General features: G+C 50.0%; 1 protein-coding gene across 1 annotated transcript in view; it reads left to right on the top strand.

The window, feature by feature from the left end:
• The window catches only part of LOC104411483 (voltage-dependent calcium channel gamma-2 subunit), a gene marked incomplete at its 3' end in the record, with an annotated part of 49776 nt that extends 34918 nt beyond the window's left edge, over nt 1-14858 (top strand). The window contains exons 2-4 of the mRNA XM_010021907.1: nt 10511-10594; nt 13864-14004; nt 14479-14858. Coding sequence (XP_010020209.1) covers nt 10511-10594; nt 13864-14004; nt 14479-14858 — 605 coding nt within the window. The remainder of the gene's footprint in view (nt 1-10510; nt 10595-13863; nt 14005-14478) is intronic.
• Between the last annotated feature and the right edge of the window lie 2 nt (nt 14859-14860).

The following is a 14860-nucleotide window of genomic DNA, read 5'->3' as shown; positions in this document are numbered from 1 at the left end:
GCTCTGGTTTGGCTTCTCACAAAGCACCAGCGCTGCAGGACGAGACACAGCGACTGCTACAGGAAATTGCAGAATTAGAAAGTCCTGACCTCCTCCTTGGTGGTTTCATTTTCAGATCGTAGGTGGTGTATTTCAGGGCAATAAAGGGCACAGGGCAGAAAAGCTCCACGAGTGCGTGGCACTGCACGTCGCAGCTCAGCCCGAAGCGCTGCAGTCAGCAGGGCTTTCTGCCAAGGAAATCCTACGCCGAGCTCCCTCCTGGCCATCTCTGGTGGGCTGCCTGAAGGGACAGCAAAAATCCCAGCGAGCTCTCTGAGCAGAGTAAGGGATAACCAACATTCCCTGCCTGGGTACAGCCACTTCTGCTTTCTGAGGGCAAGCATCTGAGAGCTCAGTGAGCGTGTAATGGCTGCCATGCTCGTCTGCGGAGCCACCGCACTGGGGGATCTTTCTCACTGTTGCATGAAGGGCTTTGGGTTCCCTGGGGTATAAAAAGTGCTAGAGAAAATCCAGTCCTCCCCTTGTTCTATTTCCTTGCCTAAAATAAACTTCACACTCATCTGCTAGGCTGGAATAGCCAAAGGAGGTTGTGCATCCCCAGTGGAGCTGCTCACCCCAACCCAGATGACAGCAGCCAGACCCCCAATTCTCACCCAGAGATCATTAAAGAAAGCAAGTGGTACCTACCTGCCCAGTCCTTTTCCTATGAGCAGGGAGGGTGATTAGATGAAAAGCCTTGTGGACCACTGGGGCAGGGTTGCAGTTTTCCCGTGGGAAGCAAGCTGAGGAATTCCCACGCCCTGCTATTCCCCAACATTTCTACTGCTGGCTGTCAATTATGCTCCAGATTTGACAATTCCTACTGCAGGCTGACGATGTTGTGTGGGAGAACACAGGAGACTTGCTGAAACTGCCAAATTGCTAAACACGTGTGATGGGGGGCTCTCCCTTTCTCCATGTGTCTGAGCCTTGGAGGGGAAGGGGGAGGAGAGCTGAAGTGGCACAGAAGAGGGAGGATGGATTGAAAGCTGCCTCTGTCATTGACTTGCTTCATTCTTCAGATTATTTCCCTGGAGTTCCCAGATATTTTTATTATTAATAACTAATAATAATTTTTATATAGCGCTTTGCATCCTGAAGGATCCTAAAGCACACCACATACTTCATAAGCTAATTACCAGCTGCAAGCCTAATTCTTCTCTTGGTTGTGACCATATCTGCTGAAGGAACAGCTCAGAGTCACACTAGATTTACACCAGTTTAACTGAGGACAGCGTCTCCCTGTAGATCCAGCTGGATATGTCAGAGACAAATGCAGTGTGGAGTTGGAGGTGAAAGATTTGAATTGCCTTTTCTCCTCCTTCATAATTTAAAAATGACTAAGGAAATTGCATTCAAAAAGCCTTGTGAACGTAGCATTATGACTGTAAGATTCAAGATTTGGAGTTCGGGAATAGCCAAGGCTAAGTTCCCACTGGAGTAGGAGCTCAGCCCACATCTGAACCAAGGCACTGTACAGCTCGTGGCTGTGTCCCAGGCTGCACAGGCCACTTTTCACAGTGTAAGGAGGGCTGTTCTCCCCTCTTTTCTTGCCCAGTAAACCCATGCCTGTGTACAGTGACTGCTAATCACCCCTAGAGTTACAGTCTCATCACTGACCCAAAACATGACCTACTCTACAAGCCAGGTAAGCCTGTCTCTGTCCTCTGATTCATGCTCACAAATCAGCAATACAGTTGTATCTGAGGATGAAAATGCAATTCAATAGGATGAGCTGAATTATAAATTTTCTGGCCCATGAATTTCCTCTGTGTACTGCTGGGGAGAGACTAATCCACTCGAGCTCTGGGTCTTTGAGTTCAACTTTGAGATGGTTCGGTCCTTACGTCCTCATCCAGCTAGGATGTTGTTTACGTGCTCTGATTTCTGAGAGTTTGATGTTGTAACCCTATATGCAAAACCTGTCCTAGTTACAATGTTGTTGCCATGATAGGGGAAAAAAGGAAGAAAAAGAGAAGCAACAGCTCTTAAATACTCCCTTCATCCCATCCACCCCTTTCCCTCTAAGGCTTACGTTAGTATCTCTCTCCCTCTGACATCTGGATACACAGCCATGGATTGGGATTGCCTGTGGTAGCTATGGAGCATCTCCTCTCCTCCCACACCTTATGCACATCATTTCTCTCTCACTGCAGATAATTGCATCACCCTTCCTGTTACTCGGCTCACAGTTGTAGTGTCACATTTTGACTTGTTACACACACACACAAATGTTCTTGCTACAAATTGCCAGATTTATTTTTTTTTCTTTTTAATCCTCTGTAATATCTTGATTTCTTTCACTTGCCTTTTCTGGTTTGCTTGGACTTCTCTCCATGTCCTGATCAACTTCTGCCTTCACTTTTCTGCCCTCCACCCCAGCAGCTCCAGCTCTTCATTTGTGCTCTTGGCGTTTAAAACCAGACATCATGCTACAACATCTGAGCAGGGCTATTTAGAAACCCTTTATTTTTTTCTGGTTCCCAGCTCATTGAAAGACCAGTTTCGCCTCTTCTTGCAAGGCAAAGGCAACAGCTTTTATCCATTCAGCTGATATACCTTGAAAATTCTGCAACAGGGCTTGTATGCCAGGAAGTTTGTATGTCTTTCCTACCTAGAGGGACACCAGTCACTGTCACAACTGTAGAAATAGTTTCTAACCTCTCTGCTGAGGAATCAGAGATATTGTCAGTGTTCTACACATTCACTGAACCACACAGGAAAGTATCAGTTATAAATACCAAATTATTTCATTGACATATATATGAAATCATAACACGCATTTGTTATATATGTGTACATAAACCTATTTTCAATTCCAGAATGCCAGCAGCACAGCAGGGAAACACAAGAAATGCAACATTAGGAGGAGCAAAGTTATTCACAGCTTTAGATGATTTAGATGAGCCTAATACATTTTTGCATTTAGTACTATTTTCAGAAGAAATTCAGTTCAGGTTTGATTCTGGCAAAGTCTAGAAATAGAGCAAATTATTTACCAGGGGAGATGATTGTGCTGGATGTGTACAAAAAGAATTTTTTGGAATGATTTTTATTACTGCTATGTTGAGGTTTTTTGTTTGTAACTTGGACAGATGTCTCACAGTCCCCGAAAACCAGACACCCACAATGTTTCAGCTTCTAAAGCTCAAACGCGCTGGATTTGTGTTTGCACCAAAAAGTGTTCAAGAGGCTTTGCCCAGTTTTCCTGGCCAATCTCACTGTAACAAAGCACAGGAAATTTCAAGGCACAGCGAGGCTATTTTTGAAAGTTACGACCCTGTAAAAAGAGGGTGTTTATAAATGGAAATCTTCATATAATCTTAATAACAGCTTTTGCTACCTCTGCATCTCCACCCACGTCCACGGGAATAGCTACAGCCAGCTCGGAGGCAGTCTATCGGCTACTTAGCAGCACGCAGCAGCGTTCCGGAGCGGGCTGGGAAGGCGAGGAGGCTTCCTCCTCCGAGGGAAAGCGCAAAGCGGCTGAAGGTCCGGCCGTGATGCAGCGCACTCCGCGCTCCCCGCCGCAGCTGCAGCACCAGGACCAGGCAGGCGGAGCGCTGCAGGGAACCGTGCGGGGAACGCCGGGACGTGCGTGATGGGGCTCTTCTGCGCTCCCACACAGCGGGGGGGACCCAGGCCACCTCCAGCAGCACATGTGGTGTCTTCTTCTGTCATCAGCCCCTCTTCTTCGCCAGGTGATTGTCGTTGAGGCGGCAGAGAGCAAAAGAGGAGCTGGAAAAGGCAGAACAGGAGCCTGGTATTGGCTTGGATGGGACTTCTCTGCCCGGTGCTCACTGGCCACTCTCCTTCCATCTTGTCATCTCTTCAGTGCTACCCCACACCCGTTTCCCCTGTTTTTTCATCCCCTGCCCATCTATGTCTGCATTTCTTTTTCTATTTATTAACCATGCCCTGACTGAACTCGTCTCCCCACAATTGGTATTACCAGGCCATTTTACTGCTACAGCTTTGCTCATGGCTAATGTGTGGTGATATATCCCTTCCTTCATGCTTATCAAGATCTTTAAGGCAGTGTTTGTACCATTTTTACTGCAGTAAATTCCCTTTATCATCTGATCCTTGGCAAGAGCTGTAATAAACATGGTTATTAATAATAAGGTGAGGAGAGCTGGTATAATGGTTCTGCCTTGTAGGCAGGGGGGATATTCTATCATAAGTATAAGATCAATTTTATTTTGCATCAGTTCTTTTACAGGCTTCTTCACCACAATATCTGAATGATTTCCAGTGGCACATTAAGTGATGGGGCTTGATATCAGTCACATGTGGTTTGTTCTTTTATCCTCTCCCCAGGGAGAGAATTATGTATGCAACATACTGCTTATTTTGCTAGGGTTTTGTTTGGGTTTTTTAACATATGCACTGCTGCATGTTCATGTTGGAAAAGACCACGTCAAAGCAGGTGCATTTGGACGGGAAGGTGGCAAGATTTCTGATGGTCCTTTGTTCCCATGGGGTTGTGTGATTGTCCCAGGCACTCCTCCACAGACCCCATTTGCTGCCCTACTGAGCTTCACCTTGCAGTGGAAAAGTTCCTCTCTCCCTAAGGACAGAGCTGTGGACCTGTAAACTCTTTGGTCTTCATGTTACCTGCCTGAGTCAGAAGATATTGCCACTATTACAGCATCAGGGTCAGAGCTGCTAGAGTAACACCTTCTCAAGCCCCCAAATGACCATCCCTTGTGGCAGAGAGGCTGAGTTCGTTGGTGTAGCCCTACACCTTGTAACTGAGGCCTTTAGACGCATACTGAGGCACGTGAAAAGATGGCCTAATTTTTCTAAGGTGCTATCTATATGGAGAGATTCCCCCAGAGGGCTAATGAGCATTTTTGAGAAGCCAGCTTTTCTTTCGGGCACGTCAGCACAGGTGGGCAAAAGCAGATGCCCATTAGCAGTCTCTGTGCTCTCTGCCACTGTGCTCTTCAATCCCCCAAAACTGTGAGTGCTCTTGAGTGATTCATTCTTGGAAGGGTAGAGAGCAATCAAAACGTCTTCAGAGGGCTTTTTCTGTGCTTCCCTTGGTGCTTCATGAAACCTCACTCCTTCCTCTTGAAGTCATGTCAGGCTGGGCATTAACAACTTAGTGTCACTACTGTCATTTTTTGACAAGGACAGCAGACCTCCTCTCCTGCTTTGGAAGCCCTTTGCCAATACATGTAAGAAAGACATGCCAACAGTTTGCCACATAGCTGTGGAATTTGTCTTCCCAGCCCAGAGGCTGGCTCTGAGCCCCACTTCACCACCTGGTACAAATGGACTCAGCTCAGAAACAGGGTCCTGGAGCAGAAATACTAGTGTTTGAGTCTGACAACCTGCCCTTCCTGTGCCACTTCTCACATTTATTTCATGCATAAATAGTGAATATTAGTTTAATCTGCAACGAAGATCACATCTAAGGTAGGAATCACAAGTGTGAATTTGGGAGAGCATTCATACGTGCTCAGCCTTCGCTTTTATCCGGGAGAAGGTCACATCAAAGTTGAGCGTATCACATTTGAACTGGAAGGTGGGAATCATCTGGCCCAAATGATTCAGTGTCTGATTGCTTTCATATTCTTGTTATAAATACCCTCAGGCTATTTCCCTGAGGCAGGGAAATGCCGTTATTCCCATTTTGAGTGAACGAAAAGGGGGGTGAAGTGACTTGCCTAGAATGATGCAGGGAGCCTGGCAGAAAGAGGTACTGAATCCTTGGCCAGCACCAAGCCATCTTTCTGAGCTTTTAGCGACAACAGCTATATCCAGCCCCCTTTATTTATTTCTCTAGAAGCCATCATGCCAAAACTTCTGCTAAATTGGAGAGTGAGACTGAAGGAAAGCTTTCAGTGGATTGCTTTTTTCCATAAATGGAAATATCACAAATCATTCTGGGAAAACAGGTCTTTCTGTTCTCATCCCTCTTTGTCTGCTTCTCTCCTTTTGGACGTCTTTTCCTCTGCCTCTGGCTCCCAGTTTTCAGATGTACAGTCCTGACCGTTTTAAAGTGTTCCTACCCTGCAGGAAGGGAGTAGCTTTTCATTCTTTGGAACTTACTATTTTGTGATGGATTGCACTCTGCAGGCAAGCACGACTTCAGAAAGAGGCAGGGCTGCACAAAGTGGCACAAAAATAAACCCCATCACCAACAATACCGAGCCAGGTTCTCATCGGGGGTGGCTTGGTCTGACTCTTGCTGCAGCAGAGCTGACTGCTGCCAGCTGCCCTGGATAGACAGCATGTACCTAAACGATGACCCGGCTTCACTGGAGGAGGTCTCTCTGAAGGCTGAATGCACATTTAATGTTGATTTTTATGTATCTTAGGCATTCAGTCCCTCTTGGCAGTATGGCAGGTTGTCTCTGCTCTAACAGCTCTGACTGGGCATCTTCTGTCCCAGTCCAGGCATTGAAGGGGATGCCTGCTGCACCAGTCCTGGCTCCTCCAGAAGACATTTTCTAAAGCTTGGGCAGACCACAAGCAAACGGTGGGGATCTTGCCTAAGGACTCACGATAATACCCAGGGAACTTGGGGACTGCTCTGTGATTTACTATGGGCCTGGGCATCCCCAGCCTTTTTGTCCTGAGAAAAGGCAGAGCTCCTCCCCACCTCCTTCACAGCCTGCACTTCCCAAAGGAGGCTGCTCAAAGGATGCCCACACCAATATGCCAGGGGGAGGGAGGTGGCTGTGGTGAATGAGAGAGACTGAAGAGCTGGTCGGTGAGCAGAAGAAAGAGGATGAGGGGAGAACCTGGACTGCGCTGGGAGAGCTGCAGGGAGGAGGTGGAAGCAACGTGGCTAAAGTTTCTCAGAGAGACGTGCAGGAGAAGGCAGAGAGCTCAACACCTGCCTGCTTCTGGGTTCACAGCATGAAATAGCTTAAGTTGGGAGGAATGGGAAGGGCAAAGGGACGCAAGTACAAGGGAGCTCCCTTGAGGAGCTCCTACACACCCTCCCAAATAGTGATTTGCTCCTGCTGAGGCATTCAGGAGTACTACCTATAGGGCTGCAAATGGCTCTTCCCTCCCTGGCTCCGTGAACCGCACATGCAGCACAGGAGATGGCTGTCGCGTCAGACCTCAGCAGCGCTGCTGAGCGGCTCCATCCCTCCTCCCCACCAGCACGGGTGCCAGGGATACTGCTGCACCATCTCAGTGGTGGGCCACAGATGTCTGTCAGAGAGCTGCCGAGTGACCCTGGCGCAGGGGGTGACACCTAGGCCTTCCCCGCACCGAGCTGAACTGCTGCCATCCGCCACTCACTGACCCAAACTGGTGCACCCGCACCATGCCCTCTTTAACGTGTCCCCGCACGGCGTGAGGCAAAGGAGTGCTGTCACCCCCATTTTACAGGGTGGGACGCCAAGGCAGAGAGAAGAAGTGGTTCTAACAGCAAGCCTGTGACAGAGCAAAAACTGAATCTCGTTCTTTTACATCCCCAGTTAGAGCGTTAATGACCTAAATTCTGCATCCTTTCCCCATCCATTGCCCAGAGGAGCTAGGAGGCATTGGAGGAGAGGGTATGGTAGCACAGGCAAACAGTCAGCATCCAGAGCTGCTGCACTCTGTGCTGAGCACAGACTAAGCAGGGGATAAAGTGGGACCAGTGCTGCCCATCCTGCCTGCATGAACCCCGGCAGGGTTGAGCCAAGGGGATCAGCCTGGCGCACCGTACCAGCCTGCAGTGAAGGGCAGCTCCTCAATGCCACCACATTTTAAGCAAGCCAAGGCTGGACACCCCAATGGCCAAGCACCCTGATGAGCCAGGTCAGCAAGGACTTTTGGACTCAGCACCGGGAGCAAAGAGCCTACGTGTCCCCTTACCCTGCCTAAGCAGCTGAACCTCTAACTAGCTATCCCACACAAGTCCATATAAAAGACACCCTGCACAAGATGCAGTATCTTTCCCAAGCAGCTTGATTCTTCACATAGGAATTAATCAGGCTCAAATACAGCAAGAAACAGAGCAGAGGAGAGGGAGAAGAGAAGAAGCAAAGAAAGGATGGCACAGTGAGAGGGGGTTTCCAGACGCAGTACTGCTTCTCTCCGTGCCTGATTCCAACTGGGATTCTCTAGCTGTGTGCCAGGACCCTCGCCTGGGAGGTGCTGCCCCAGAATGTATAGGCAGGAGGCACTCAGCGTTCAGGATGTGCTGGGCAAGGAGCTGGAATGTGAGGCTGGAGGCTCCTCCAGTGCCTCGGAGAGCAGTGGTGATCATGTGCACTGTAGAGCAGTGACCACAGCCAAAGGACCAGGGTGATGAGCTGCTTGTCTGTCACAGGCTGACGGCCCCAGGCAGTCAGGGACAAGCAGGGGAAAGAACCCCCTTGATGCTGTATCTGCCTTCCTCACAGGTTTTTAAGTGGGCAAGAAGCAGGGTGGGAGTCTGGCAAAGGAATTTGGCTATGCAGCTTTCCTTCTAGAAGAGCCATGGCTAAGAAGTCGACACTTCTTGAATGAAGTACCTGGATTGAGAATGGATGATTAATAACCTCCTTTCACAACCCACAGTTTCAGTGTGGGAATAACACTTCAGAGCTACACAGAGAGGCTTTGTTCCTACTTTCTTCTCCTATTAGTTACCTCTCACATGCACGCACATTCCTCTGTGCTGTCTCTAGCCTCTCCATGGAAGCTCTTTGAACCAGTAGTTAAAGGCGGTAGGTATCTCAGAAGCATTAGGCACAAGGTGACTGGATGCAGAAGGAACTAAGCTTGGGGACTGACCTAGCTGAACCTCCCTACCCGCCTTCTACAGCTATTTGCTCAGCACTGCCTCCCAAAGCATTCCAAATCTGGCTCCAACAAGACTCAGCCTCAAGAAGAAACTCAGAGGGAATCCTTTGAGCTTGGTCCTTCTTCCAGCTATTCCCAAATATCTGAAAGGTCATTGGAATTCATCTGGAATAAACCTTCCAAGACACGACTTCGAGACCTGACATGGTGCCTGCAGGTCTTAGCCTGGGTAGGGTTGTCCTAGGAGACCTCTGGCTTCATCATAGTCAACCCTTCCCAGAGGCAACAACCACAAATGTGACGGCTTCACTGTCGCCTCCCCATGCACACCCAGCCGGGCTCAGGGACAGGGCAGCAGGTGGCTTTCCCAGGCTACCACAGCATTGTCACTCTCCAGACTCAGCCTCCAAACCCTTCTGCTAAGGGATCAGTGGCCTGAGCCACTTTGGTGGCTGACCTCTGGTGAGGGCACCCATGGGAACACTATGCTTATCCGTGTACCTCATGCAGATGCTGCATTTCTCCTTTCTGAACAGATTATATCCATTGGTTCTGTGTTAATGGCCAGCCAGTGCAGAAGTCCAGAAGCAAAAGTAAGGGAAGGCAGGAGAAGAAGATTGGGGGAACCCAGAGGTATAATGAAATTGTCTTCCACGTGGTCACCCCATACACCCCTGATCCTTTGGGAGACTAGTCCACCAGCGGTCATGATGATTGCATGGCTTGAGGATTACCTCTTTGTAGTGGTATTCCTGATTTCGAGAGGAGAGGTACATGAAAGACGAAAGTGAGAACCTGCTAGACATCCCAGATGACAAAAGACTGGGAAGATATTGCTTGCCTCCTGCTGGGATGGCTTTGCTGGTCGTGGACTGTGTGAAAAAGGATGCCCCATGACTAAAGCTAGCAGAAGGCCCTGTACATAAGCAAGCCTGATAAAACTGAGGGTGACCAGCCTAGCTTCCCTCAATTACAGTAGAAGATTTTGCTCCCCCAATGCAAAGGGTGTTTTGCTGCTGAGCTACATACACACACACGCACTGAGCTTCTTGTAGCCTTAGTCTGTGAGAGGACACAAGAGGAGACCTGATAAAGGTATACAAAACCAAGCAGTCCTACAGAGAAAGTAGATTAAGAGCTTTTGTTCTTCTCATACTGCACCAGAACAAAGGAAAGTATCCTGCACGTGAAATGAATAGGCAGCAAATTCACAGCTGAGAGAAACACTTTTCCACCCAAACCTGATCCCCACTGCTGGGATCCACCAAAGCCACACCAGGTGAAGCACAAACACCCACAGTTAGGCTGGTTAATACTGAGGGAAAGGACTTTGGCCCTCATGCTTCGCAGGGTGACCCAGCCTCTGGCTCCTTTTCCATCCCACCACTTTCCTCAGAGGTGGGACAGTGCTCTCCCATCTGTCTGTGGCAGGAGTCATGCCTGCTGGCCAAAGCTTCTGCTGCTCTCCACCACTGAGTGAGGGATGCTGGGTTAGGTGGTCATCAGGCTGGATCCAGACAGCAAATCCCATGTTCCTGTGCAAATAAGAGGGAGATACATGTGTGAGCATGTGAGGAGAGTACCTAGGAATTTAACGGGCATCCATATGTGAGCAGATATGCTGCCTGGAGGGAAGGCAGGGAGGGCATAAAGGGCAATGCAGAGGGCAGTTGTTCCTGTGAGGCAGGTTTTGGTGTTCTCATTTGTTCTTTTTTTTTCTCTTGTTCCCTAGGGAATTTTAAAGGTCTGTGTAAGCAAATCGATCACTTCCCTGAGGATGCAGATTATGAAGCCGATACAGCAGAATATTTCCTCCGTAAGTCTGCAGGCTCTTCTCCTTGCAATGGCTCGTAGGTGTTAGCGTCGGGTGCCTTTTGTTCTCTGAAGGTAGGGCGGTGGAGATGCTGGGACCCATGAGGCTCAGCAGGCCAGAGGAGGTGACCCCAGAGCCTCGCTGTCCCCCAAAACCAGCTCCACTCTCACTTCCCTGGGGCCCTGCCCGTGAGACAGTACAAGTTTCAAACTACAGTAACAACCAGTGGCATTTTTTTATTAACAGCAATTAATTTTTGTATAAATCCAGAGTCTTAATTCAAATCCATTGGAGACCTGCTGAGTGGGCATAACATCAGGACTGGGCTAGCTGGGGCAGTGTGAGTGTATGTGAGAGTGTGTGTGTCCTCCTAAAGCAGAGGAAGTTAATATTTCCTTATCTGACGCTCCAGTTGCATCAGATTTAAGAAATTAGCTGCACTGTGTCCTAGGAGCACCTATTTCTGTCTTCACCTTTCCCCAAACACTACGTGTCTATAGAGGCTGCAGATCTGATCAGTGCTGGTTTTAGTGGTGGGAATGGGAAGCAGGAAAAAGGACAGTCAGAGCCCTTTGAAGAAAAGACCTGGTGCTCACCCAGAGCCCCCAGGAGCAGTGCTGTACGCCAGGCACATGGCATCTCCACAAGGAAACCTAACCTGAGCTCCACGACCAGCCTGGGACATGTGGGTGAAGCAGGGCAGATCCACACCGTGTGTTGCCCTCCCTGATCACAAGTCAGCATTTCCACCTGCCCTGGAGACAGGAGCTTGCTCTTCCTTTAGCACAGCTGAACAGGAATCATTCTTCCTCTTAGGTCCCCACCTTGCTATCCTGCCCTCCCTTCACAAGCCCAATGCCTTTTGACATCACAAGAACAGATCTTCTCCATTCAGAAATCTGAGATGAGAGCTTTTGACCTCCCAAGGTTAAGCATCAGAGGACTCCAAAAGGCTGGGAGTCTTTCAGAATAGCTCCTTGTCAGCCAGGCATTCTCCAAGCCAGATGTGGAGACCCAGCCCTGCGGCAGGGATGAGAGAGATAATTTAGGCTCTGTGAGGCTCATTTGTATGTGAAAAGAGGCGGACCTTATGCTGCTTCCTCTTGGTTTCTCGAACAGTTCTTCATCCACTGTAAATTGTAAATAACCCAGGGAGATTGCTTACTTCAGATGCCTTTCTGCAGCATCAGCCTCTTAATCGCTGCGTGGCCCCTGAACGGCAGAGCTGAATACTGGGGTTTGATCCAGTTTGGCACAGTGGCTGTGCAGGCTGCCTCGGAGGCCAAACCTTCTCTTGCAAAGCTGTTTGGGAGCGAGGAAGCTGCTTGCAGCATCAGCTGCACTTCAGAAAGAAGAGTTGGGGGAAGGGGCCGAGCATCTCAAAAAGGATGAGTCTGTTCCCTCAGAGGGAACAAGATCTGAATACAAAATCTGGCCTATCGTCAGGACCTGACGGTGTCCCCAGGGTAGAGCCCTTTTAAGAAAGAACCAGGTTCAAAGAGGAATTTGGTAAGTTAATAAATGAATACTTGGGACACTCCTGAGAGAAGTGGGATTTCTGCTGGCTTAGACCCAACTGGAGAGGGACCCCACTGAACAGCTTCTTCCCAGGACTCCTGCCAAACCGGAGTCCCTGCGCGCTCTGCATGGGTGATGCCTGGTGGTACTGGCAAGAACAGCTAGGAAGTTGTTTATTATCATCAGACTAGTGATTCCCTCATTTAGGGGACCAGGACAATTGTGGGGCATTGTCTATGGCCTTGCTAGAAGGGCTTAGGCTTTATTTCTGCCAGCTGTCCACTTAAAGTGTCCTAGGTTCTTTGAAATTAAATGCCTCTTGTCAGGAAGCTGTTTGCTTCCTGCCATTTAAGCTTCACATTGTCAAATCCCACCTTGCTGTCCAGAAGCTATTAAGATGGTTATTATCACTATCCTGGTCCCTGAATCACAGCCAGGCAGAACTGGAAAGCAAGCAAGAGAGGTTTCTCCCTGCTGTTTGTGTTCCCCATGCACAGGCAGTAGGCTAGGGTCCCCCCTCAAAGAGCTGACTGCTTGTGCCCGGTAGGATCCTGATGCCAACAGGGTCTTTGAAGCACAGTCTCTGCCCACTTAGGTGTAAATCCTGCGCTTGCTTCAGTAGGGTTCATTCTTGCAGGCAAGGAGGGATTGGCTTTCATCCCCACTTCCAGATCTTCACTCCACATGCAGAATTGCACCAGCTAGTCTGATACCTTTCTTTACCAAGCAAGGCTTCATTTCGCGCTTTAACAGCTTACTTTCTCTCGGGAAGGGAGGAGGGAAAGCCTTCCTAGTTAAAACGTATGAATATTGGCCATACGAACTCAGGCAGACTGTTGGTACCCACTGAATGGCCCACAGTCAGTGTGTGTGTGCTTGCTTGTGTGTGCACACGTATACACAGACCTGGCCTTTCACTGCGTGAATACAAGAGAGTCCCCCCAGAAGCTTTGGGGTACGTTTTGCGTGTGTGTATGAGCATATACGTGCATCTATGCCATTGCCCTCTGCTGGCTGAGCCATTCCCGTATCGACTGATGGAGAGTGCGTGTGTGGGAGCTGGCACATCCGAACACATCACTGCCCTCTGGAAGGAGCCCAGTCGTTTGATCACTAGGATAAGCCCTGCATTTCAGTGCACAGGGCTGGGACTTCAGCTTCTCAGTCCTCACTTCAGCCGCAGAGCACCAGGAGCTCCTTCCCAACCCTAAAAAGATACATAAATAAATAAATCTCTCCTTGAGATGCTCCTGCCCTTTCGGGAGGATTTGAGATCGAGCAGCTCTGCGGGAAGCATTTGCGTGCCTGCTCTTTGAAGAGTGGGCTGGAGCAGCAGCACCCTGCAGGAGGAGCAGCTGGATGGTGCCGGGGCTCCCCCTCCAGTCCATCGTCCCCCAAAAAGTGAAGGATAAGACAATGTGAGGGGAGACAGGCAGCACGGCAGGGTCTCAGCTCAGCCACCAGCCCCACAGACCCCTACATCTCCCCACACTGGGCCACCAGCTTCATGGCGGCAGCAGCAGCTGGGGAGCAAGAGAGGTGCTTCGGACAGGTCTCTTTTTCTGACACGCTTTGTTTCTCTCTCCCTCCCTGATGCCTGTATCCCTCCTTGAATTACTTCCCCCCACCTGCACATTGTCCTCTGTGTCTCCCCTTTACTCACGTACCCCCACGTAATTCCATATCCTCACCCCTCTTTCCTTTCTCTCACACCTCTGCTGTTCTTTCTGCCCCGCTCCCTCTCTCCTCTGCAGGGGCTGTTAGAGCCTCTAGTATTTTCCCGATCCTGAGTGTGATTCTGCTTTTCATGGGTGGACTCTGCATTGCAGCCAGCGAGTTCTACAAAACCCGACACAACATCATCCTTAGTGCCGGCATCTTCTTCGTGTCTGCAGGTAAAGGGATGCACAGGACCTGGTGCCCCAGAGATGTGCTGGGGAGATGGGGAGGGCTGCCCAGCTGGGGCATCCTGCAGGGGCACAGTTGCCCAGGCAGGAGTGCCTGTGGTTCCTAGACCTGATGAGCCTTATTTGGGATGAAAGCAGCCTGCCAGGGACGCCTTTTCACCCTGCCTGTTCACACAGAAGAGGCAGGCAGCAGCACCCTGCAGGCAGGGCTTTCCTGCTGCTTTGGAGCTGCTGAAGGGAGAGGGTTTCCTTCCCTACATACAGCATCTCTCAGCAACCAGCTGGGAGTACAGTCCAGGGATGCAGCAGGCATGCAAGGAGAGTCTTGCCTGGGTTTCCCAAGGGAAGTGGCCCACCGGGAGGGGATGGGAGGCTGAGGGCCCTTCTGTCCATGATGCCCACCACCACCATGTGTGACTCTGCTGACATCTCCCTTTCTCTTCCCCGCCGGCTGGCTGGCAGGTCTGAGTAATATAATTGGCATCATCGTATACATATCAGCCAACGCTGGAGACCCCTCCAAGAGTGACTCCAAGAAGAACAGCTACTCCTACGGCTGGTCCTTCTACTTCGGGGCCCTGTCTTTCATTATAGCCGAGATGGTGGGAGTGCTGGCCGTCCACATGTTCATAGACCGGCACAAACAGCTGCGCGCCAATGCTCGCGCCACGGACTACCTCCAGTCCTCCGCCATCACCCGCATCCCCAGCTACCGGTACCGCTATCAGAGACGCAGCCGCTCCAGCTCCCGCTCCACTGAGCCTTCACACTCCAGGGATGCCTCTCCCGTCGGGATCAAAGGGTTCAACACCCTCCCATCAACAGAGATCTCGATGTACACCCT

Source organism: Nestor notabilis, unplaced genomic scaffold (genome assembly GCF_000696875.1).
Source record: "Nestor notabilis isolate BGI_N333 unplaced genomic scaffold, ASM69687v1 scaffold16149, whole genome shotgun sequence".
Lineage (NCBI taxonomy): Eukaryota > Metazoa > Chordata > Aves > Psittaciformes > Psittacidae > Nestor > Nestor notabilis.
The sequence above is the reverse complement of the archived record's forward strand: the minus strand, read 5'-3'. Positions and strand labels throughout refer to the sequence as shown.